The sequence below is a fragment of the Carassius gibelio genome, chromosome B2 (assembly GCF_023724105.1).
Source record: "Carassius gibelio isolate Cgi1373 ecotype wild population from Czech Republic chromosome B2, carGib1.2-hapl.c, whole genome shotgun sequence".
NCBI classification, from domain to species: Eukaryota; Metazoa; Chordata; class Actinopteri; order Cypriniformes; family Cyprinidae; genus Carassius; species Carassius gibelio.
The window spans coordinates 7,465,921-7,491,339 of NC_068397.1; the positions used below are offsets into that span (position 1 = coordinate 7,465,921).

General features: G+C 36.5%; 1 protein-coding gene across 1 annotated transcript; it reads left to right on the forward strand.

Annotated features, from left to right (window-relative positions):
* The first annotated feature begins 307 nt into the window (after positions 1-307).
* npc1 (Niemann-Pick disease, type C1) lies at positions 308-23,881 on the forward strand. The gene is made up of 25 exons (XM_052548566.1): positions 308-544; positions 4,017-4,148; positions 6,468-6,574; positions 6,816-6,976; positions 8,759-8,926; positions 9,426-9,675; positions 10,343-10,428; positions 12,601-12,968; positions 13,114-13,340; positions 13,807-13,907; positions 14,859-14,961; positions 15,119-15,308; positions 16,160-16,342; positions 17,196-17,310; positions 17,616-17,743; positions 18,006-18,140; positions 18,302-18,391; positions 18,472-18,662; positions 19,054-19,169; positions 19,602-19,731; positions 20,059-20,259; positions 20,388-20,619; positions 20,749-20,862; positions 20,941-21,103; positions 22,687-23,881. The coding sequence occupies exons 1-25, from the start codon at positions 437-439 to the stop codon at positions 22,764-22,766; spliced, it is 3,879 nt and encodes a 1,292-aa protein (XP_052404526.1). The 5' UTR covers positions 308-436; the 3' UTR covers positions 22,767-23,881.
* Positions 23,882-25,419: the final 1,538 nt, after the last annotated feature.

Consider the following 25,419-nt stretch of genomic DNA (forward strand, 5'->3'; position numbering starts at 1 on the left):
TCAAAGGTTTATTTGGGTTTATTTATTTATTTATTTTTGTACTGGAGGTACATAAAAATTTCATGTAGATTTTAATATTTTCTTTGAAAATACTTGGCCGAGTACTTTATTACATAGTTTCAAAACATGACAGCCTGTTCTACGGAACGGGCTTGGCTCATGAATATTAATATTGTCAATCACGCGTCCAGTCGTAACATTAGCCTTCAACAAATCAACTAAGTCTGTTTGACCACGTCACGTTATTAATTAATATTCATGAGCCACACTGTCGCCATATTAGTTGCAGTTTTCAGATTCCGCCTCTAGATGTCATCGCTACATTAAACAAGAGCTAGACCAGTAGGTGGCAGCAACTCTGAATCCCACTAATATCCAGTCAGAGGAAGGCTGGACTTTGTTTGAAAACAGGAAATAAGAGCGCTTCAACGAACAGATGAAAGTTATTATAGAGAAGGGCTCAGTAGTAAGAGGAGCGATGCTTCTAACGTGGAGAAAACAGTTTTTCTGTCTTTTATGGACCATCATTTTATTATCACAGTGGGTAAGTGTGACGATTATTTGTTGTTGTGACTGTAACTAACGTCAGCGTAGCGAAATCTCCTTATAGCCTAGCGCAAACTTGAGCCAGCCTGACAGTTTTCAAGAGTTATCAGTACACGTCTCTTCAAATACCAAAAGCGATTATGTGTATTTGTGCTCGCTTTAAAATCATGCCATGTATCTATATAGGAGTAAACCGAGCTCTTTTCTTCTTGTTTAAACTCCAGTCGAAGGTTGTGGACAGACAGAGGAAATATGATTTGCTACCTCATGTGAATCATCTGTCAGTCTTTGCAGATTTACATGGCAGCACATGATCTTACATGCAAGATCAGCTATTAGCAGACTAGAACTGCTGCCATGGTGTTTTTAAAGGATGGAAAGAGCGCTTTCTGTTAAGAAGCTTCGGGTTAGGATTAGTCAAATGCCTTTACATTAATACACCCTGGATGAGTCACATAACCTATTGAGCCACCTGTCTAGGCAGCTTCGTTTTGGGCGCGATCCAAATTTTGGAATGTAATTTTAGGTTTGTGATGGACAAAAAAAAATGGCCTGGTAAGTTGTCACAATAGGTTTTGAGATGCAGTAACGCTTCCAAGTTGACTGAAAATAGATGCAAACAGGGGATTATGCGTTTAAATTCATGTGCTTTTGCTTTCATTTAACTTTTAATAACTCAATAAAAGAAGATTCATTTTAATATATATGTAGGCTGTTTCTTTGCGAATGATATCCAAGTCTCATCTCATGTCGTTTAAAATGTCACATCTTTCTTTTTGACCCAATTCTTAACGTTCCCCGTCTAATCTGAAACCATTAATCCAAATAAATCATTTTTTCCTCTCATGTAGTGGTCATTTAACATTTTTTTTGCTCATGTGAATGACCCTGAGTCAGAATATGATTACTCACTTCAATGTTAGTAACCTAAGACGAACAATATAGTGTTTGTTTGTTGACCAGTTGATTCAGCTGAGCTCATTTGTTTGGCCTTCCTTTTTCTGACTGCATAAATATCAAAGAATAGCATCAGCTTTCTAATAGATTCTCAGTTTTAAAAGCTTTCTAGTTTGTGAAACTGCTTTCACTTCTTATCTAAAAATACCCTTGGTCTTTCAAAATAAGTACTGAAAGACCTGTACTAAAAATAAGCTACTCTCAAAGATTTGTTTGGACTGTACACCGATTGCTGGTCATTGAGACCGAACAGATTACAACAAGATTGCAAAAATGTAATTTGATATGAATCTTATTCACTGATATTGGGTGCACGGTTCTGCTTCTTCAATTTACTTAAACAGTCATATAGAAAATAATGTTGACAAATATTTTCATAATGCATGATGCATGTCTTAAATGCAATATTATTTATGATTGCCCCATTTTTTGGAAGGGGTTGGCTTATTCAGATATATCAGTATTTTAAAATCATTCAAATTTTTTATTTTATTTTTTATAATCAGTCATTTACAGTAATTAATCAAAATTAGAGTCAGATTTTAATAGCCAGTGTTTATTTCACAGGCATGGGGTAGGATTAATGGATCGAAAATATGGTCATGCAGAATAATGCATTAATATAAGTACTGATAAACAGCCAATATGCAAGTACTATGCATGCTACTAAGCAACTAGTAAACAGTGATAACTGTTTTCTACAATAAAGTGTTAGCCTTAGTTTTGTAGGGAATTTCTCATGTGAGTGATCTGTGCATAGTTTCTGAATGTATCAGGTACTCATAGTTTTCATGAAGTGAGTCATAACTTTGGCCTTGTTCTGTCCAACATAACAGACCAAATGGGAAAAAGGAATGGTAGAAATGATGACTCCGCTGTCCCAAAGTTTCCTGCGTAAGAGATGGCACAACTACTCGGTCACATGCACAGTCACACTCTTTTGTTTTCAGTTAAGTGGAGACCGTTCAGCACAACAAGAGACAGTTACTCTAGGGCTGCACGATCATGACAAAAATCATAAATGTTGATTATTCCCTTGAAATTGTAATTGCGATTTATTAATTACGATTATCACAATTTACATTGATGTTTATACCATTGTTTGATGCAACTGCATTGCCGTATTTTTATATGAAAATAAACAAGCTGAAAACACTAACTGAAAAAACTTAAATGCGTTTTATAGTGTTAAGCCTCAAATGTCAAATATACATCAGATTGGTTTCTTCTTTCAGTTTTTAATAATAAAATAAAAATATGAACGTAATTATAATGTTATACTAAAACAATGGGAAAACCCTTAAGATAACATGTAGAAAGAAAACAAAACATGAGCCGCTTTGAACGATTATGTAATTGTGGCATCCATAATTATAATCGCGATTAGAAATTCGATTATTTGTGCAGGCCTAAGTTACTCGGTCTAAAAATGCTTGACCCTTGACCTTTGGAACACTTTGTACTGTTTACCATTTAAAATCATATAGTTGTTGATCTTGAACACAGTGCGTGATTGTTGAATTTGATTACACTGTTTTTAAATTGACTCGTGGGAGGCCTGGTTCTTCTGAATACAGGCGAGCGACAACCTCCCACTCTCAATTCATGGACTGGCCGGTTGAGGCCGGCTGCAAAAGAGAGTCAGTCCCATAGACTCCCCATGTTAAAATGCCCAACTTTACAGCAGAAAAAAAAAACATGTTTACAGCCTGGTTCAAAAAGTGGTTTTGGTCTATATAGCAAATTTTGACCATTCATTACAACTGTGGGGGGGGGTGGGTGAGTTTTTTTTTTTATAACTCATCCATTTAAATTATAACCGCGGTTGAGCTAGGTGGGTGTGGTTTAAGTACTGACGCGCTGTCAAGATGGCGACGGCCCGCTCTCCGGGTGACATCACGGACTGCACAAGTGATGAAATCGCTGAGGAATGTACACTTATCTGGTTTCACTGAGATGCCATCCTAGATTAGTGATGTGGTAACTTGAGTTTTAAGGGTTTTTTTTTTTCTCTTCAGGAAATTAAGTAAATCTCGGAGGACAACAAGCTCTGTCGTCTTGAAAGTAACTCCCACAAATGAAACCGAAAACGGGAAGAAAACTGATTTTGAGGAACATCTAATTTTAAATATCAGTGGTTACATATCATGCTAAGCACACGTTCAGAGCAGGGAGATGATGATCTGAAAGATTACGGGTTTTTTCTTTCTTTGTTTTTGTTATACAGTAATTAGGACACATTTTTAAATAACCTGGGTCACTTTTTCAAAACCTTTTACACTTTATAATACAATGACTACTCCACCACAAACAAAAGGTAGCATGAAGTGAGACAAAAACTAAATTAATGTAATTTGAAAGTCATTCATGTATCCATCGATTCACCCACATAGACTGCTAATGTGCTCACTGTGTGTGAAGTAATTAAGAGCTGACATAAGTATTGAGAAATAGGTTCAGTGACTGTAATTGTATTTTATAATTGAATTGTTTTGTCATGTGTGTCTGCTCAGGTGCATGGCCAGCACTGTATCTGGTATGGTGAATGTGGTAATTCCACTAAAATTCCAGAGAAGAAGTTAAACTGTAATTACACAGGCCCACCTATACCTTTATCTGACCAGGAAGGACAGGACCTGCTAAAGGTAAGAGAACCTATAGTCTGCTGTTCAAGATGTTTCATAGTGTTAAGATGAGACAGTTCACCTAAAAATGAAAATGTTGTCATTATTTATTGACCCGGTCTTTCCAAACCAAAAACTGACTTTTTTTTTTAAATACCTTTATTAACATTACTTCACTTTGACCTTTGGAAGAGGGGATTCTTTCTGTTATCTCACATGTCAGACCTCACAAAAATGACAAATACTCTAATCTAGGCAGTGAGAGATCTGAATCAATGAAAAGAGGCCCTCAACCTGTGTGTCAGATTCCTCTCCGTGATGTCAAACCTCTTGTATTAATGACATGTCACAGATGGAATGGGATGAATGTCACAGAAATGAGCTATATGAAACAAATCCTAGTGTAAGAAATGTTTTACTAAATCTAGGTATGACAGTTGTTTTAACAGGGTGTCTTTTATAGGTCATACAAGACTTACACATAGATATTTATTAAAAGGCGAAGATTGAACCACCATCATGCCTTACTTGCCAAACTTAATTGACTGTGAAGCATATTTTATTGGATTGTACTGTTTTTAATGTAAATAGAAATTGGTTTTATTCAGAGGTGTGTTTAACTGAGTTAACTAAAAATGCAACTTTTTTTTACTTTTTGTTAATTGTATACAGTGTGTAATTTAATCAGAGATTGGCATGAAAATATGCTTGATGCTGGCATGGTGTTAAAAAAGTGAAGGAAAAAAAAGCGAGAAATCAGAATTCTAAATCTGAAGATTTAGTGAAGTGTGTAATTTCTATGCCAAAATGAGGGTCTGTCTTTAGAACATTTTTAAGCGTTGTTCCATTTTTGAGGTAAAGAATCAAGTAGGATTTTATTTGAATTGTCGTCAAGTGTTCACAAACTTATGTCCAGGTCCTATTTTACCCCAAAATGGAAAGAAAAAGAGAATGTTTGATGAGTGTTAATTTTTAAATATTAAGATTTTTTTTTAATTCTATATAAAAATTTGATTAAATTAAAAAAGAAAGTATTTTAAATATACAGCATTTTTTGTGACTCAAATTGACCGGTATCTATTAGGGGTGTCACTTTTAGTTAGAAAATCGATAGCACAATCGATCGGACCAACCATAAAAAAGTTTCGAAAATGAAAATAGGGAATCGATTTTAACCGAATATGTACACTATAAATTTTAAAAGAATTAAACAATAAAAAAATATAGATGTAACAAAACTCAGAAACAAGCAGAAAAAGAAAATAAAGAATTCCGAAAGTGCAGTAGGCGTTGCGAAAGCTTGATAGAAAATACCAGCAATTTTATGCGCCTATAAGACCCAGTGACGTTGAAAGCGACCTGCGTTCACACCAGACGCGAATAGAGCGTCTGACATGAATAATTTCAATGATAAGTCAATGTAAAGACGCTTTTACACACGTCTGGAGGTCTCGCGGCGCGGTAGACATGAATTCACCTCAATCGCGCATCTAGTTACAGCAGATTCTGAGTTATGAAAAGGATCATTGCAAGCTGACATCGAATGGCTTTTGTGTTGGAAAATTGGCAGTAATACCCCCACCTTGCACAGTTGTACCTGATTGTCCATGGGACATCATTGCAGTCAGAGCGTGTCTTCTCAACAGCTGGACATATAGTGAATAAAAAACGCTCTGCTCTGGACCCCGAAAATGTTGATCGACTTGTTTTCCTGTCCAATAAATTTGTAATGGCCCTAGCCTTTTTGCACATTTCATTCATTATGACTGCCTAGTGCCGCCTAGACTAACTGTTGGTTACGTTCAATAAAAAAACACACATGGCCTGTTCTCAAGTCCATTTAAAGTTTCATTTTTTTGAACAGTTGTTTGAAATGGATTGAATCATTATTTAAAATAATCTTGGAGATTTTTGAATTGCCTAAATCATAAATGCAGCCGGGTTGAAGCCTGCAGTGATGGTTTTTCTTTTGTTATGGCAGCCATTCCCTCTGCATATATATTTTTTTGAGAATGTTGCACTCCTGTTGCTGTTTGTTATTCTGGCAGAAACTTCATGCCAATAAATAAGAAATATTGCTGACTTGTGCATTTCCAGCGCTCTTTACGTTCGTCCGTTATTTGACGTTGAAAAAGTAAAGTCTTTTTTTTTTTTTTTTGACATGGAAAATCTATTTTACAATCGCTTCAATGAACACTTATGTCTTAAAAATCGAAAATATCAAAAGTGACAGCCCTAGTATCTATTAGAAGTGCGGTCTATTTTGCTTTTTTAACAACCTATTAAGAGAATGGTTCAATTGAAAGTAAAATCCTTTGTGTGACCTCACACTGTTTGCAGGAGCTGTGCCCAGGACTGGTCTATGAGGACAACAAAGTTTGCTGTGACACCCAACAGCTCAGGACACTGAAAAACAATATTCAGATCCCCCTTCAGTACCTGGACCGGTATGACTGATATGTATCTTTAAAGATGCACTGTAGTTGACATAGTTGTGTGGCATAAGAACTTTGACCCATTAATGAGTCCAGAGCAAGTTAATTATTCATCCAATTCACGTTTTCAGTTGAAACCAAATAACATGTACTTGTCTGACACAGTTAACAGTGAGAGAATCACCCGGTTTATGGCAGTAAAATAATATGCCCTTCATAAAAGCTGTAAGTTGTTTCTGTTTTTGTGTGTCAGGTGTCCGGCATGTTTCTTCAACTTCATGACCCTGTTCTGTGAACTTACCTGCAGTCCCAGACAGAGTGATTTCCTCAATACAACACAGACGTCTCCATTTAACCAAAGCACAACTAATGTGTTTGAGCTGTCCTACTATATCAGCCTGACCTTTGCCAATGGTGAGGAACCGTGATTAGAGAGGAGAAGATCACAAATTTACTGATGCTTCAGATACATGATTCAGAAATGACTTACTTGAATGTGAACCCCTAAATTCAGAAATGGTAAACAGACCATGTGGTACCACAGTGGTATTTTCCGGACTATAAGTCACTTTTTTTCATAATTTGGCTGATCCTGCAACTTCTAGTCAGGTGCGACTTATTTATTAAAATTAATTTGACATGAACCAAGAGAATCATTACCGTCTACAGCCGTTATAAAGTAATGTTTCTCTTGGTTCTTGGTTCTAAATAAATGTGACTTATGCCGCGTTTCCACCGCAAGAACTTTACCCAGGAACTAGGGACTTTGGGCCGGTACTCTGTGTGTTTCCACCGCAGGAACCAGGAACTAAATAAAGTTCTGGGTAAAAAAAAAAATGCCCCTCAGAAAGTCCCTGCTGGTGAGGTAATACTTTTTCAAAGTTCCGGAACTTTCGGGGGCGGCACTTGGGTGCTAAACATCCTGATTGGTTGAGGGCACGCAGCATTGTGATTTCGACCACCATTTATTCGGATCATTTTCAAAATATTACTGTTATTATGTCATGAAATGGAATTTTAAAAGTATTTCAGCCGAGAATGTAGTCGTTTAAAAAAATTTATAAAGACAGCGCCTATTTAAAAATGTGTTTCGCCGATCTCGGAGACGTGATCAGCGGGAGCTCAGTCCTCATGTATCCGCCGAGAGCAGCCTCACCTCGGCTTGTCCTTCTGATACGTGCCTCTGGCTTTGATGTCTCTTTAGTGGTTAAACAAAATATAATTCGTTTTGGGTAAATCTTTGGTCTGTATTTAATTTATCTATATGTTAAAATGAAAATAAAGGCAAATTGATATATTTTATATTTTGTAATGGCTGTATATATATCCATCCCTGGACTAAGTACATTTCTGCAGCTATTATTTTGTTTAAATGAAAATGAAAGGAGGCAGTGGTATTTGAAATCCTAATTCTTTTTATTGTAAATGTACAGTGAGGAAAATTGCAGTAGTCAAGGCTACAGATGTTATCAAGCATGCTGCTGTTGGCAGAATTACCAGATTTGCTTTGTCGCGGACACCACACTCCTGAGTCGAATGCACAATATCTGAACTACCGAGTAGGGCTATGCAAAAAATTGAATGCGATTTTCATGCGCATCTCATCAGTAAAGACGCTCCTGTAATTAGAAGTACATCTCCAGCAGGTGCGTTCAGATCAGGGTTGCCAGGTTTTCACAACAAATCCTGCCCAGTTGTTTCCCAAAACTATTCCAAAACTAGCCCAATCGCGTTTCCAGGAGGTTCCCCGATTAAAAATTGCTTCCCAGGGTTGCCTTGGTAAAATTCACATTTCGAAATTTGCAATTCTATGTTTTGAACAGCCCTACTACCGAGGATGCACGTCCAAAATTAGCATACTTTGTATTGAGAATCGCACGCAGACCTACGTCACCAGACTATAAAAAAAGTTCCTGGGGAAAAAAGTTCCTGGTACAAATGTTCAGAGTAATTTCGGTGGAAATGCGGACTTATAGTCCAGTGCGACTTATATGTTTTTTTTCCTCATCATGACGTATTTTTGGACTGATGCGACTTATAGTCCGAAAAATATGGTACTCTTATAAAATTACACTTATCTTAAATGAAAAAAATCCTATATTAAAGCCAATCATATTAGAAGACCGTAACGAACCATTGTTTTTAACTACTGTTGTAGGTAACAAATGTAACCTTTTCTTTTTTGTCTCTCTGTAGCCATGTATAATGCCTGCAAGGACGTTCAGGCCCCCTCCACTAATATCAAAGCCCTCAATGTCCTGTGCGGGAGAGAAGCTAGCAAGTGTACTCCCCAAAACTGGATCAAGTACATGTTTAATATTGAGAATGGCCAAGTCCCCTTCGCTATTGACCCGTTTTTCTCAGGTACACACACAAACACATTTGCTGAGATTGAACTCATAAAAACTGCAGAATTGTTGCTTGTAATCCAATCATTTTATTGCTTCCATACTATAATGTGACCTCAAAAGCTGCATAGTGTACTTGAAAGCATTTAAAGATTCTCAACATTTGGTTGTTTTTTTTTCTTCTCATTATTGCATGATACAAATTCACAGTTCTACCTTTCTCTCAGAATTGCATGTTATAAACTCAGAATTACGAGATATTAACTCTTAGTTGTGAGGAAAAAAGTCAGAATTGCGAGGTTTTTCTCACAATTGTGACTTTCTCTCAATTCTGACTTGCAATTGTCAGTTTATACCATGCAATTCTGAGAAAAAAAAAAAAAAGTCTTGTGACTTTGAAGAATTAAAAAGTCGCAATAACTTTTTATTTTTTTTTATTTTCTTTATTCAGTGGCGGGAACAGGCTTCCATAGAAAATGTGTAATATGTGTCTTAAAAATATTTGGTCTCCCCAGATGTACCCGTTGAAGGTTTTGATCCAATGAACAACGCGACGTTTAACTGTACACAGTCTCTGGATGATGGCTCGGGGCCCTGCTCATGTCAGGACTGCAGTGAAGCGTGTGGCCCCACACCCGTGCCCCCCTCACCCCTTCCACCCTGGATTATCCTTGGCATGGACGCCATGGCTGTCATCATGTGGTGTTCTTATATAGCCTTCCTCCTCATCTTCTTTGGAATTGTGCTGGGGGCATGGTGTTACAGGTAACTACCTAAACATGCACTAAATCAATGACATTTTTTGAGGGAAGGTTCAGAAGGCATTTATTTGATTAGAAAATGCTTTTGAATACTTAAAGTGACAGTGGTTCAGACAAAAGAAAAGAAAGACAAGCAAGCTTGTTAGGGTGCGCTTTTTATTTGTGTTTAGCCTCATGATACAGCATCAACAGCAAGAATCTATACTTCTATTTAAAAGTTTCACTTTGACAGGTGAAATGTAGTGTAGCTTTACAATAACACCCACTTCTAACCAAAACTCATAAATGCACTTGCTTGAAACACCAAACTTCACTGCAGATGAAAATAAAACCAGTGAGTAAAATGTCACGGTAGATTACATTTTTGAATAGCACACTGAATATAAAAATAAAGAATTTGTATTGTGTGTTAAACATTAGTGTGTGGCTGTGGTCCCTGGTCCCTGCTGATTTCCTTGAATTATTAAACAGAAACATGCAGGTTTAAACAGATATACAGTATAAGGGATGCATTTATGTATACATGATTGTTGTTTGAAATATGCAAATAGATAGTGTTTGGTTTATGGTGGGTCTACGCATTAGTCCAGGGCAAACAGACTATTTCAGTCAGGGTGCTTAAAATTTAGCCAAAGCTCAATATCTCCTACTTTTACTTTATTTTACTACAGGAGAAGGATGGTCACATCTGAGTATGGCCCGATTCTTGATAGCAACCACGCCCACTCCATAAACTCTGATGGCACAGATTTCTTAGGTAAGTGCTTTTTTTTTTTTTTTAATTTTTAATTTTTTTTTTTTTTTTTTTTTTATGTGATTTTATCACATAACTTTTTTTTTAAAAATTTTTTAAAAGATTTCATTTTGGAGATGGTGCCATATCTCTCTATTACACTTTCTGAACAATCAAAACCTTATGCTTTACTGTTGAATAAAGCAATAAGCCCTGGGGAACCGTGGTTTACAGTGAATTTATAACAGCTAATATTCGTTGTTATGCATGACCCATGCTGAGTGCTTTAAAAATTCACTTTTAACCATGTCTTCACAGGGCTTGTTGCTTTTATAAAATGGTTATTCCATGTATGTAGTAAGGTTCCACAGATTAAAATACAGCAAATAAAGTGTAAAGATATGAATAAAAACAGTATTCTTCCACCAAACAATAAAGTTCCTCAAAAAACGGTTGTGGTTCCAACAAACTGGTTGCTGAGCAACACACAGAAGTAAACAAAGGTGTATGTTTGTAGAGTAATTTACAACAGCTTCGATAGGGATGCACCGGTTGACCGGCCCAGTTTTTTTGGGTGATTTTTTCCAGAAGTGTGCCCGCGTGCTACATTGTAATCATTTGCTATCATATCAGTTTTGTGGAACTATTTCGAAATCTGTGTGCAGGACACAGGCAGCCGTTTAGCCGTTCATTCATCCAATTAAAATAATTAGGGGAATGATTCACATCTATATTTTTTTTTTTACTTGAGCCAATACTTGAGTTATTTATTTTTCATTGGCTCAAGTAAAAAAATATAGATGTGAATCATTACCCTATTATTATTATTTTTTATTGGACGAATGTAATAATTTGCATCTTTGTTTTATTCCCACCAACATTATTTGATTTTACAATTTTGGAATAATTTATTCATATAGCATACTTTTTAGCCTCACTGGTAAAAACCTTTTTTAAATTTAAAACCAAAAGCTAAATGCTGATATCTGTACCATATGTTTGTACTGAATGTAGGTTCTTATTTACTGTGCAGTTACTGCCGTTAATTTCAGATGGTTATGTTTATTGTTTTCAATAGCCAAAAGCCAGTTTGGCCTGTTAAATACCAAATGAACATCTTGTTTATGCATACTTTCCTTCTTTCTTGTTTGTTGCTTAAAGAAAAAAAAAAAATCATAAATCTGTATCTCATTCGGCCAGTTTGCTTGTAAAAAATCAGTATCGGAATCGGCCATGAAAAAATCATGATCCTGCATCCCTAAGCTCCGATCACGGCTCAACCAATCAGAGTCAAGGACTGGAACTTTTTTTTTTTATAATTATGATTTTTATTTTATTATGTTTATGTTTTGATTATGTTGGTTATAAAAATGCAGAATGAGCAGCTGTGAGTAATGATAATTGTTTTTAAATACTTTTTTTTTTAGGTGTAATCTTTTTTTTTTTTTTTTAAGAAGTGTCCTGGTGTATTTTGAGGTTGTTTATTATTAAAAGTCCTATTTTAGGAGTAGTGTTTCGGTCATTATTGATATTGGTTATTCTGTAATAAATTGTATCTTGCATTTAATTCAAAATAAACTCTTACAGTTGGTCTTTGGTACACCCTGTCACACGTTTACACCTTTTACTATTATTGTGCAGTAATGTTTGATTATTCTTTTTTTTTTTTTTTTTTGATTGATATACATTTTAAATATATCAAATCAGATGTAGACCTTGTATATTCTGTACTTACTACTTATTGCACTTCTGGTTAGATGCTTACTGCATTCCGTTGCTTTGTGCCTTACATGTGCAGTGACACTAAAGTTGAAAATAATCTAATCTAATGTCAGTTTAATTAAGTATAAAGGTCTTAGACACGTTATTTATTTTTTGATTGTATGATTTTTTGCATGGACATATGGAATTGTATTTTTGCAGATATTAAAGTCTTGAATTACATTTTTAACAAGCTGCCCTGTAAACTGTTGGCTAAAATGAATATTTATTTCATTGCATTAGTTTATAATAGTGGTGCTGAAATTCACACATCTCTGTTAACCTCCAACAAAATGACCAGTTTTACACAGAATAAGTTCTCTTTCACTCCGTGTCCACACAACATCTCAGTTCCATCCTTCTGGAAACGTGGGTTATGTGTAACAGAGATGTTCTCAGTTCAGGTCCTCATTAAATGTCATCCTTATTTCTTAGGTGATGCTACATGCTGCGAGACACTGGGCGAGCGTTTTGAGAACTGTCTCCGGGTTCTCTTCAGCAGCTGGGGCTCCATGTGTGTGCGTCACCCATTAACCGTGATTCTGACCAGCGTGGTGCTGGTGTCGATCTGCTCGGCCGGACTGACCTACATGCGCATCACAACCAACCCGGTGGAGCTCTGGTCGTCTCCCAGCAGTAGGGCCAGGCAGGAGAAGGACTATTTTGACCAGCACTTTGGGCCATTTTTCCGCACCGAGCAGCTCATCATCACCACCCCGGTGAATGCATCGTTCGTTTTTTCACCCACCTTAGGATCAGACATCCCCTTCACCTCCATTCTGAACATAACAATCCTCCGTCAGGCAAGTCATTTTTATATTGTGACCAGAAATGTCCAAATACTTTTGAAGACATTATTAAATTATATAGCTGCATGTTGCATCATTCACATTGATGATATTTTTTTGTTTTATACATGCAATCAAACTCTTGCTCTGTTGGACGTAGGTGTTGGATCTTCAGACAGAAATTACAAACCTAACAGCTGAATACAAGGGAGAGACGGTTACTCTTAAAGACATCTGTCTTTCTCCACTGGCTCCTTACAATGACAACTGTACCATCCTAAGTGTGTTAAACTACTTCCAGAACAGCCATGAAGTCCTGAATCATAAGAATGCTGATGAGTTCTATGTCTACTTTGACTACCACACTCACTTTATGTATTGTGTCAGGTGAGCTATGCTCTTTTTTTTTTTTTTTTTTTTTTTTTGTTAATAGTGATAGAGTGGTGATGTAATTTTGTAAGACACCCTGGACGGTAGTATTACCTTGATTGCCTGTAGAAAATAAGCTCAACAGTTTCTAGACTTATTTCTTCATCACGACAATACTGTCAAGTAAAAGTAATTTTTATGAATTTTAAAGCCTAAATGCAATTCAAACTTATATATATATATATATATATATATATATATATTAGCTTTTGTGTTGTAGAATAATTTGGGCTACAGACCTTAATTCGGCATTTAGGAAAAACCCATTAACTTCAGGACTATGAAAATGCAAAAATACAAAATACTAAAATATGATTTTCCTCCAGCTCTCTATTGTCATTCATAATGTATGTAACCTGAATTAAACTGAATAAACTCTGAATATGCCTTTTTTTTTTCATTGTTTCTTTTGTTTTTATTTTAGCTCTCCCACGTCCCTGGATGACACAAGCACCTTCCATGACGCCTGCATGGGTACATTTGGAGGACCAGTTTTCCCCTGGCTTGCTCTTGGTGGATATGAAGGTTAGTTTGACTGAAATAAACATAAATTACAATAGAACGAAGATGTCATTGTGATCTCATTTTGGAAACGCATCCTATTTTTTTTTTATTTTTTTATTTGAGGTCAGATAGACTTTAAGAATGTTTTTAGTTGATGCCAATAGCATCGACATATTGCGCTTCGGGCGTCCCAAGTTCAAGTCCCGACTCGTGAACCTTTCCAGATCCTGTCCCCACTCTCTCTCCCCCATTACGCTTACTGTCTAATTAATGTCCTATAATAATAATAAAACCACCAAAAATAAATCTTTCTAAACCGTTTTTTAGAAAGAAAATACTGTGGGGGGAAAAAACATAATACTGTGAAATGTTATAATTTAAAAGTAGCTGTTTTCTATTGTATTCTGTTTTAAAATTCAATATGTTCCTGGGATGATGGCAAAGCTACATTTTCAACAGCAATTAAAATCACATGATCCTTCAGAAATCATTCTGATTTGATTTGGTGCTCAAGAAAAAATTGATTATTATTATCAGTGTTAAAAAAAATTTTTTATGGAAACTGTGATGCATTCAGTATATTCAATGCATCTTTGCTTAATGAAATAATTATTTATTTTATAAAATGCTTACACCAAACTTGACCCCAAAGTTTTGATCTATACTGTGTGTGTGTATATAAATATATTCTAACATAAATCGTGAATTGAGAGAAAATTGAAAACACGAGTCAAATCTGCTCGGTTAGAACTTTTAACACAAGCATCTACTTGAGGCTGTGCTTTTGGAAGCACATTCTTACTGGCTATATCAAAATTTTCTTATTTTGTTTTTCTTGACACAAATCATATCTAGTAAGTTATACTTTCGTAATGGTCTGTCTTTTAGCTTATTATATTAGCTTCCTTTTTTCCATTGTAATCTTAAAAATAGCTTTATTTTTTGTTCTGTTTTGTCCTGTTTCATATATAGGTAATAATTACAACAACGCCACAGCTCTAGTGATCACCTTTCCTGTCAACAACTACCTGAATGACACAGAAAAACTAGGCAAAGCTTTAGCATGGGAGAAAGCGTAAGTTTGATTTAAATTCTCTGTTTAGTATATCTTATGGCGAAATCTTTTTTAAAAAAAGATGTGAAAATAAGTAGTTTGATCTAGAATGGCAACCCTTTTTTGTGGTCACATACAGTATACTCTGGAGTAACCGCCATTGCCCATACCTCTACAGGTTTATCGACTTTGTGAAGAACTATGACAACCCCAACCTGACCATCTCATTCAGTGCGGAGCGCAGCATTGAGGATGAGATCGACCGCGAGAGCAGCAGTGATGTCACCACCATCGTGATCAGCTACGTCATCATGTTTGTCTACATCTCACTGGCTCTGGGACACATTAACAGCTTCTGGACAGTGCTGGTAGGACCCTCATATGTTTTTATTCGAAATGTAGCCTGAATTCTGATACTGTGACAGCATTTCGAAATGTTAGTTTGGTACTGATGCAAAATGAAGTACCGTATTTTTCGGACTATAAGTCGCACCCGAGTTTAAGTCGCATCAGTCCAAAAATACGTCATGATGAGAAAAAAAAAACATATATAAGTCGCACTGGACTATAAGTCACATTTATTTAGAACCAAGAGAAAACATTACCGTCTACAACCACGAGGGGCCGCCATCTCGCGGCTGTAGATGGTAATGTTTTCTCTTGGTTCATGTCAAATTAATTTTGATAAATAAGTCGCACCTGACTATAAGTTGCAGGACCAGCTAACTATTAAAAAAAGTGCGACTTATAGTCCGGAAAATACGGTATATAGATTAGTGCTGTCAAACGATTAATTGCAATTGAAAATATCCGAAAGAAAAGTTTTTTTTTTTTTTTTTTTTTTTTTTTTTTTTTTTTTTACATGATATATATGTGTACTGTGTATATTTATGTACACATGCATGTATATATTTAAGGAAAATGTCATGCTTGTGTATTAAATAATTTAATATGAATAAAAATGAATATTTTGTATGCGATTTTAATCACAATTAATTGTTTGACAGAACTAATATAGATATTGGTTCATTCAAAAGAACATGGTATAAACCTTATGCGCTTATACAAGCAATATACACTTACAGTGCTTGGCTATGCTGTTCTTCAATGCTTAAGCCCTACATTAGCCATGATCTTTTATCTGACCTGTGCAAGCATCATTAGGCTGACCTTGCATGTCCTAATTATTGGAAACTCTGCGTTTGTACACGTTTCACAGGTGGACTCTAAGGTCTCTCTGGGTATCGCCGGTATCCTGATCGTGTTGAGTTCAGTCGCATGTTCGCTGGGTATCTTCAGCTACATCGGCATCCCTCTAACTCTTATTGTCATTGAGGTCATTCCCTTCCTCGTGCTGGCTGTGGGCGTGGACAACATCTTCATCATTGTACAAACCTACCAGGTGGGTGGTGCGTCCTCCGTGCAGATTCAGCTGTAACATGACACTGGCCGGGTTTCCATCCAAAGTTGCGAATTTATGCGCAAAATTGTAATATCGCACACAACATTTGTGAACAAGCACCGTTTCCATCCGATGAGTCAAAGAGAACAAAATAAACTGCCACTGTACATCACTAATAAAATTAGGAAGAGCTACTGAATATTATAATTATTATAAATAATAAATTACTTGCACATCAGAACGAGCAGACGAAACCCAATGAATGCAGTTATTGTTTTCGGAGGTGGTTGCTGCTGTTTGGGAACGCAGACTTTTAACAGTTCTGGGAGCCAATTTTACAGAAATACTTTGAAGACATTTTTTGCACGGACATTTCCAAATGACCATAACAACATTTTAAGCTGCTGTGGAACAAGATCACTCTGCTGGTTAGTCAACATTTACTGTCCCATAGCGCAAAGTTACATGTGTTTTTTTTTTTTTTTTTAATCGCAAGATGCATTTCCAACTCCCATTATTCGCATTAACCCTTTTTTGCACAAGTCAAAAAACACCTCAAGTGAGCATAAAAAAACCTTTTTTTACGAATCCAGGCATTTTTATTAGAAATTGAGCATTTTCATCACTCGATTCTGATGCAATACTTCAAAATGCGCATAAGAGCAGGGTGATGGAAACCCAGCTACTGTTAATGTCAGCTGACTCCTACCACTGAAATAGTTCAGACGAGCACCTTTTACTTCCTGTTTGTAAATGGTAGTTTTGTTTTTACTTCAGTGTCTTTAAGATCGATGATGGATGAGATCGTTTGCCTTCACAAAACTGCCAAGTAACCCATTTTTCTTTTCTTCAGAGGGATGAGCGAATGCCTGAAGAGGAGCTTCATCAGCAGATTGGACGTATCCTCGGAGAGGTGGCTCCCAGCATGTTCCTTTCTTCCTTCTCTGAGACCGTTGCTTTCTTTTTAGGTATGCCATCATCCTCAGACTTGTGATTAACTTCTACATTTCTGATAAATGGCAGATGAAAAGGGATGAATGCCACTGCAATTATAATAAGAAATAAATACTAGAATGAGAACGTGGGTTTTGTTTTGATTTGTTACAGTTATTTCAAATTTCAGTATGGTATTAACACATTTTTATTAAGAGTCCTCGTCAAACTCTTAGAGATTTTATTTTATATTTATTTTATTCTAGAAAATTAATGATATTTATTTCTACATAAAACTATCCCAGATGACTGTAGTTTTCCGAATTGCACATGTCTGCAGGTGGTCTGTCTAGCATGCCTGCAGTGAGGACGTTCTCTCTATTCGCTGGTCTGGCCGTCTTCATTGACTTCCTTCTGCAGATCAGCTGCTTTGTGTCTCTGCTCGGCCTGGACATCAAAAGACAAGAGGTGAGAGGTCAAAGGTCACACCAGTACTATCTGTGTGAGAAAACAGGATTAGAGGAACAGGAAAAAAAGTGAAATATGCAGTAGGTTTCATATTAGATTATATTTCACAACAACATGTTTCCTACTTGAAACAATGAATGATTAACCAAAGTAGTTTTATTAAGCACTTTTTTTTAATATGTAGTGATTTGAGATGCTTCGGTTTAATTTCTTTCTTTCTTCATCATCATCATTATTATTATTATTATTATTTGTTTCCCAGGCAAATCGTCCAGATATATTTTGCTGTGTGAAGTTTCCTGAGGGACAGCGGGAAAAGTCAGAAGGTTGTCTGTTCCGCTTTTTTAAGAAGATATATGCTCCTTTCATCTTGAAGGATTGGGTGCGCCCCCTGGTGGTAAGTGTAAAGAAACAAGACAAAATAGAAATGGTATTAATAAAAAAAAAAAAGGATAATTGTGATGCAACTGCTGCTGTATAACAGTTAAGCTACATAAACCTAGATTTGATCAAGTTCTGCATTTTTGCGATCTCACAAGTTTTGATTCTCTTTTGCAGGTTGCTGTGTTTGTGGGAATGCTGTCATTTAGCATAGCCGTTGTTAATAAAGTGGAGATTGGACTTGATCAGAAATTGTCCATGCCTGATGTACGTATATACCCATTCTTTCCCTTCACACATATTTGCATTCTGAAGAACCTGAAAAGAGGTGTTTTTTGAACATACAGGACTCCTATGTGCTGGATTATTTCGGGAATCTGAGCGAGTACCTGCACACTGGGGCGCCAGTTTACTTTGTGGTAGAGGACGGACATGACTACAAAACCTCAGAGGGTCAGAACGCGGTGTGTGGTGGAGTGGGCTGCAACAACAACTCTCTAGTTCAGCAAATTTATACCGCATCGCTCTTGAAAAACTAGTGAGTGACACTTTTTGGCACCTTTCCAGTGAGGAAAAAAGTGAACTTTCAGTAAAGCAGTCTTATTTTGGTATCATTAGCCATGTTTCCATTTATACTTAAAAAAAAGTATAAATGGAATTTTTCCTGCCGTAAAAGTCACAGAATCGTTCTTTAATGAACTATAATTCCCAAGAAACATCTTATCTAGTTTAGAAAACCTAGTTATTGTATTTCAAGTAACACAATTTTTTTGGCCTTTAGTTAACTATAATAACCATGCAATAAACGCATAGTGTTTTGCTTTCTTTTTTCAGTCATGTCAGTGTCATAAATTCCAAGAAGAGTTGCTTTCAGCTTTTGAATAACTTTGATCAGATCAATAAAGCCATATTTTGTGTTGTTAATGTAGTACTAAGATCAGCAACGCTCCATCGTCCTGGCTGGACGACTACTTTGACTGGGTGAAGCCACAGTCCTCCTGCTGCAGATATTATAACACCACCGGAGCGTTCTGCAATGCTTCAGGTAAACCATTATCCACCGAATCAACAGAGCCCTGACCACTGCCCCTGAGGACCGGTTTAAGACCTGTTTTAACCTGTTTAAGGTCCAGAGTGCTGTTTAAGTTATTGAATTTTCACTTCAGAAGTCACTGTACAGATCACACTATTCTTTGCTCTTTGAACCTAAACATATTTAAATGGAAATTATGTTTCATTATATATATATATATATATATATATATATATTACATATACACACACACACACAATCAAAGCATTTTTTTGTATCAAATTATGGCTTCAAAAAATGAAAATACTGTCTTTTTCTCACCCACAATTCCAAACCTATTAGATTTTTTTTTTTAAACAAAAGGTCATGACACAATTAACATTTTTGTCCTATTTTTTTTTTATTTATTTATTTTTTATAATTCTGATGTTTTCCTTCCATCAGTGGTGGATAAGAGCTGTGTTCACTGCAGACCTTTGACCTCTTTGGGGAAAAAGAACCCTAATGGCACTGAATTCATGCACTTCCTCCCCATGTTTCTCTCAGACATCCCAAATATCAAGTGTGGAAAAGGGTAAGTTTAAATCATTTCCATTGATCAGATTTCCCATAAATCTAATGCATCTGGTACCTGTCCACCCATCCATTTAGTCATCCGTTTGGTGTATTATTTGTATTTTCCACAAAATTTCCAAAATTGCAATCTCTAATTGGCTAATTTAATGCAATTTTCAGGATCCAAGGTACATAGAATTTTAGCAGTTTGCCATAAACACATATGTTGGGTACAGTTGGGTATATATATAATCTCCCTATATCCACTTCAAGTGAATTCAGCTCACAAAAAAAGTTTAGGACTCTCTGTTTTGACTCTGTTTTGGCTCCTTTCTTTCCCATACAGTGGTCATGCTTCATACAGCACTGCTTTGGATCTCATAGAGAACAACACTGACGTAGGTGCCACCTACTTCATGAGCTATCACAGCATCTTGAAAACATCTTCTGACTTCATTGATGCCTTGAAGATGGCGCGAGAGCTTACCGACAACATCACGCAGGCCATCGGCCTACAAAACAAGACTTACAGTGTCTTTCCTTACAGGTAAACGCACTCTAAACCAACCTTATTGTGAAGCCCTTCAGAAACAAATAAATCTCACTCTCCTTGATTTTGGACAGTGTATTCTATGTCTTCTATAAATGTATTTATTTTTTCTCCCCCATGGACAGCGTATTCTACGTCTTCTACGAACAGTATCTCACGATCATCTATGACGCTGCCTTTAACCTCGGTATTTCGTTGATGGCCATCTTTGTGGTGTCTACGGTGCTTTTGGGCTTTGAGCTGTGGTCGGCTGTGCTGGTGTGCTTCACCATTGCTATGATCCTGATCAACATGTTCGGAGTCATGTGGCTGTGGGGTATCAGCCTCAACGCGGTCTCATTGGTCAACCTTGTCATGGTGAGTTAAAGGAATAGTGGTACAGTAAATACAGGATTGTTGAAGCTTGTGACCTACGTATAACATTCATTACTGAAGCACTTTATCAATGCTTGTTGACATCATGTACCATAACTGTTTCCTTCGCAGTGTTGTGGCATATCGGTGGAGTTCTGCAGTCATATAGTGAGGGCTTTCTCTGTCAGTACCAGGAGCTCGAGAGTGGATCGCGCAGAGGAGGCGCTGGCACACATGGGCAGCTCTGTGAGTGATGTTTGCTGCAGCTGTGTGAATGGATGAGTGCAGTGAAGCGTCTTCTTACATGCTGCTTTGACTCCACAGGTGTTCAGTGGCATCACCCTCACTAAATTCGGTGGGATCCTGATTCTCGCCCTGTCCAAATCCCAGATCTTCCAGATTTTCTACTTCCGCATGTATCTCTCAATAGTCCTGCTAGGAGCCGCTCACGGCCTCATCTTTCTGCCTGTATTACTCAGTTATGCAGGTAAATCACAATATTTGTTTTAAAAAAGTCGCAAATTTGAACAAAGAAAAAAAAAATACCCTAAAAGAAGCCCCTTGATTTCTATTGTGCAGAATAGCCAGAGAGAGTCTCAAAATCCTGTTCTACAAGTGAAATTAATATTATTATGTGGAATATCACTTAATTTATGTTTTGGATGACAAAATCTAAATTATAGCCGTACACTTAAAATGTCACCGTTTCACTTAAAACCATTGTCAGATACACTCATAGAAAGGTCAAAGGTCTTCAAGACCCCCCGCCAAAATAAGTTAACACTTGGAGAAACTGATGAAACATGACTATTGTATATTATAATATTGTTTTCAAAGTAATAATAACAATGATATTTAAATTATTACTACTTACTACATTAGTCCAGAAAAAAAAATGTAAACCGAAAACAGTTTTTGAAAAAATTACAAAATGTTAAACCATTTAATTGTTAAAGTTGTCTTAATTCAATTGATTAGACATGCTTAAAAAAAGTACAATTTTATTAAACCATTAAAATGTTACTGTAGGGCCTTAAAAACAAAATTTTTGTTTACATTTTGATAAATTGTTGAAGTTTAACGACTTTAATTTGACACTTTTTGATTACAATTTTTTTTTTTACCATTAAGATGAAATACAGGAAAATAGGGCTGCACAATAAATCGAAATGGAATTGAAAATGCGATTCAACAGAAGCAGCGATTCTCTTGCGCATCTTTTAGTAAAGCGTGATTCTGTGATCAACAGTAAATCTCCATCTGAAGGCCAGAGGGCGCTCTCGCGCTATGTCTTGCAGAAGAAACTGCTGCAGCTGAATAAACAAAAGATTTAACTGCTTTTATTGATTCAAGGTGACTAATAAAAACATGATTATTACAGCATAAGGTTTATCAGAGTTATAATTATTATACTTTTAATTAAAATAAATTATATTTATACTGCAAAGCCTTTATCACTGCTTAGAATACTATGAAATACGTTGCTTGCCTTATTCTGTGTAAGAACTAGCACAAACATTATTAAATATGGTATTTTCACATGCTTTCAGATGGATCAGCATTTACTTCACAGAACCGTAGTTCACTGAGAAACTACGCAAACAGCTGTCACTATCGCAAATGTTTTCTTCGATTTCATAATCACGCAATAAAATCTTTTTGTTGTTGGTTTTTTGGTTGTCATTGGGTTTTTTTTTTTTTTTTTTTGGGGGGGGGCTTAACTTGTCAGTGAACAACAGCTCTGTGTAGTAAATGCTGCTCCATCTAGAAGCATGTGATGATGATTTACTGCTGGTTACAGAACCAGCTTTACTAACAAAATGCACATGACAATCGAATTCAATTAATCGTGCAGCCCTACAGGAAATAAAAACGGAATCCTGTAAAAGTTCAATTGGAAAAAAAAAATTGGGGGGGGGGGAATAAAATGGATTTCATAGAGACTTAGTCTTCTGAAGCCAGCAACATAAAGTCTTCTAAACCAAATATTTGGAATGTGCCAGAAAATAAAATATGAAAATGTGAAAAAGAAAAAAATCTTCAAGCTTCTCCCTCCGTTTCTTTTCACAGGCCCATCGGCAAATAAAGCAAAAGTCATGGCTGCTCGCAAAAGGGTTGTGGGTACAGAGAGAGAGCAGCTTATCTACTAACTGAACGGCCGTGGACAGCACCAGCTCTTCATTTCCATGCTAGTTAGTAACACTTCAACAGACTTAATACAGAAGGACTTTCACAGCTTTCCCTTTCGACATACACCAAAAACCCTCAACTCTGAAGAATCGGTTTGGAAGATCCTTTCAGTATTGAAGTGATCCAGTGAAGTGGAGTCTGTATGTGGAAAAGATGACAGTCGTTTCCTCAAATATGTCTCAAAAAACATGTTGCAGCCACATGTAACTCAGCAGTCACTGTGGTAAAACAACAAATGCAAATTGTTTTCAGATGAATGTGTGTAAAAAAAATGTGTAACTAATCCTTTTTATTTATTTGTGTTTTTTCTTTTTCATTTTTTTGTTAGTGTGCTTCCTTTATTTACTTCACAAATAATGAAAGAACTGTCGACAATGAGCCACAATGGACAATCTGTTGATTTATTGTGATGCTATGACAAGAACGACATGTTACACAGGCGGCTATCAGTTAGCTGTTAGCTCTACCTGAACTCTGTGGTTTTCAAGCATTAAACACACTTTAGTCTTAGCTAGTTAACTAATTTGGGAAAATGGAATGCAGTGGCACATTTTAAAATGTTTACTTGCGAAGCTGTGCTGCATTAACTAGCATTGACATGCCAAGAAAGGGAGTGCTAGCATACGTTTAGCGCCTTGAACCACTAGGCTAACCTGAGGTTTCATTAACCAAAACGCAAGTACACCTCGGCACTGACGTTTGGTTTAAACTCACATTCCTTGTGTTTTGCCTGCTTATTTTTCAATTACTAACACAATGTAGCTTTAGAAAGGCTGCTCAAACAGGTTTTGTACCTCGTAAGTGCGGTGGGGACCGTAACACTTTTGAATCAACATGTGACTAAGGCAAAAATGTGTTTGCATACAAATAAATGGTTATTTTCTACAAAGAGGAGTTTGGGTTGATATGGGCTGTCAGGGGTTGGCATTTGCAACATGGACATGTTTAAAAATGTAATAGTTTTTTAAGAAGTTGGGTTATGTGTGCCTCGTGGATGTTCTAACAGTTTCAAGTTTGTGCTTTATGGGTAACAGTCTTGATTTGAAGAATTTTTGGAATAAAATACATATACTAATTTGTATTAAATTGAGTTTTATTTATGTATATATGTGTGTGTGTGTGTGTGTGTGTGTGTGTACTTTTTATTGGAATGGTGTCCACCCTCTATTTATTTATTTTTCAGTGATTTCCAAGGCAGTACTCTGCAAATTGCTGTTTTTATTTTAACCGTGTGGTGGCGCCATGTACATCCGCTTTCATCTGAACTGCCAAACTGAGAAAAAATGTATCTGTGCCTACACGCATCCATAATGACCTACATATCTCTGCTTTGTAAATACATTCCATATTCACCATTCTGCATATCATTATTAACATTTTGTTTAGCTTTTATGATATGCCAACATCACCCCTTTTAGAGGAAAACAGACTTCTGTTAAAACACAAACATTATAATAATACTGAAAACGAGTCATACTGGACATCGTGCATTACAAAAGCTATGGCAGTTCCTGACCTGAGCTGACTGCCTCCTAAGAGTTGTTGTTGTCGTACTAGTTGCCAATTCATCATTTTTTAATATGTTTCTATCTTGCCCCATGTGGTGGAGAGACGATGAAATATTGATTTCCTCTGGTTTAGGCTGGCAGTTAAGACCGGGTTCTCCCCTTTTTTTTATGTAAGCATGTGGATTGTCCCTTCTGAAACCCTCACTAGCCAACAGCAGTAGACAGGAAGTAAGATTTTTCGGTCATATTCTATAACTTATGTACAGCTAAAAGTAACATTTCTACATTTCTATAATTATACATTGAAGCCACTAAAGGGCCTGTCTGGTGTCACTCAGAACATTGTTATTGGTGGTTATCTAGAGGTTAAAGGAGAACGCAAAGTCATAAACTTTACTTCTGCATAAGCTGTTTATATAAATGTTACACTTGCACAGGCAATGTTCACCAATACCACTCATCGTCTTAAGAAACTATGACCAATTTTACATTTCAACTGTTTGAAAGGCCCTATAGGTTTAATTAAAGTAAAAATTGAAAACCAACTGATTCATTCTTTAAACAGCAATAATGCTAATACTACTGCTATTAATTATGATAAAGTGTAAAAGCTGCAGATATCAAAATAAAAAATCGCCCTCTCATGCTGGACTTCAAAACCAAATTGCAAGGATATTCTTGTGCCTTTTTTCTTCCAAATTCAATTGATCAGAATTCGGCACCTGTAATCTGGGGCCACAGAACCATTAATAAATAAGCGTCTGGAATTCAGTGTCTCGTTTTTGCATCATTAGCACACAGTTACTGGAGTCATTTGACAGGAGAACAGGCCACGAGTGGAGAGAAAGGAACTGGATAGCCAATAAGAGAGCCATCTCAAGTGCAAGGAGGCAGGGATCAGATGCATGCACCCATCAGCAGCGCTGTCCCGGGAAACCAGTCTGTGTCGTTTCATTCAGAGCCACCTCTGGCCAAACTTCACAAAGCCACATTCAATTAAGTCTTCTGAAAATGCTTTCAAGCCCTTCCTCGTTTATAAACTGCCTTATAAACGCACACGGAGCGGAAACCAAGAGGGTAAAACCAAGAGTCACCGCAGCCAGAG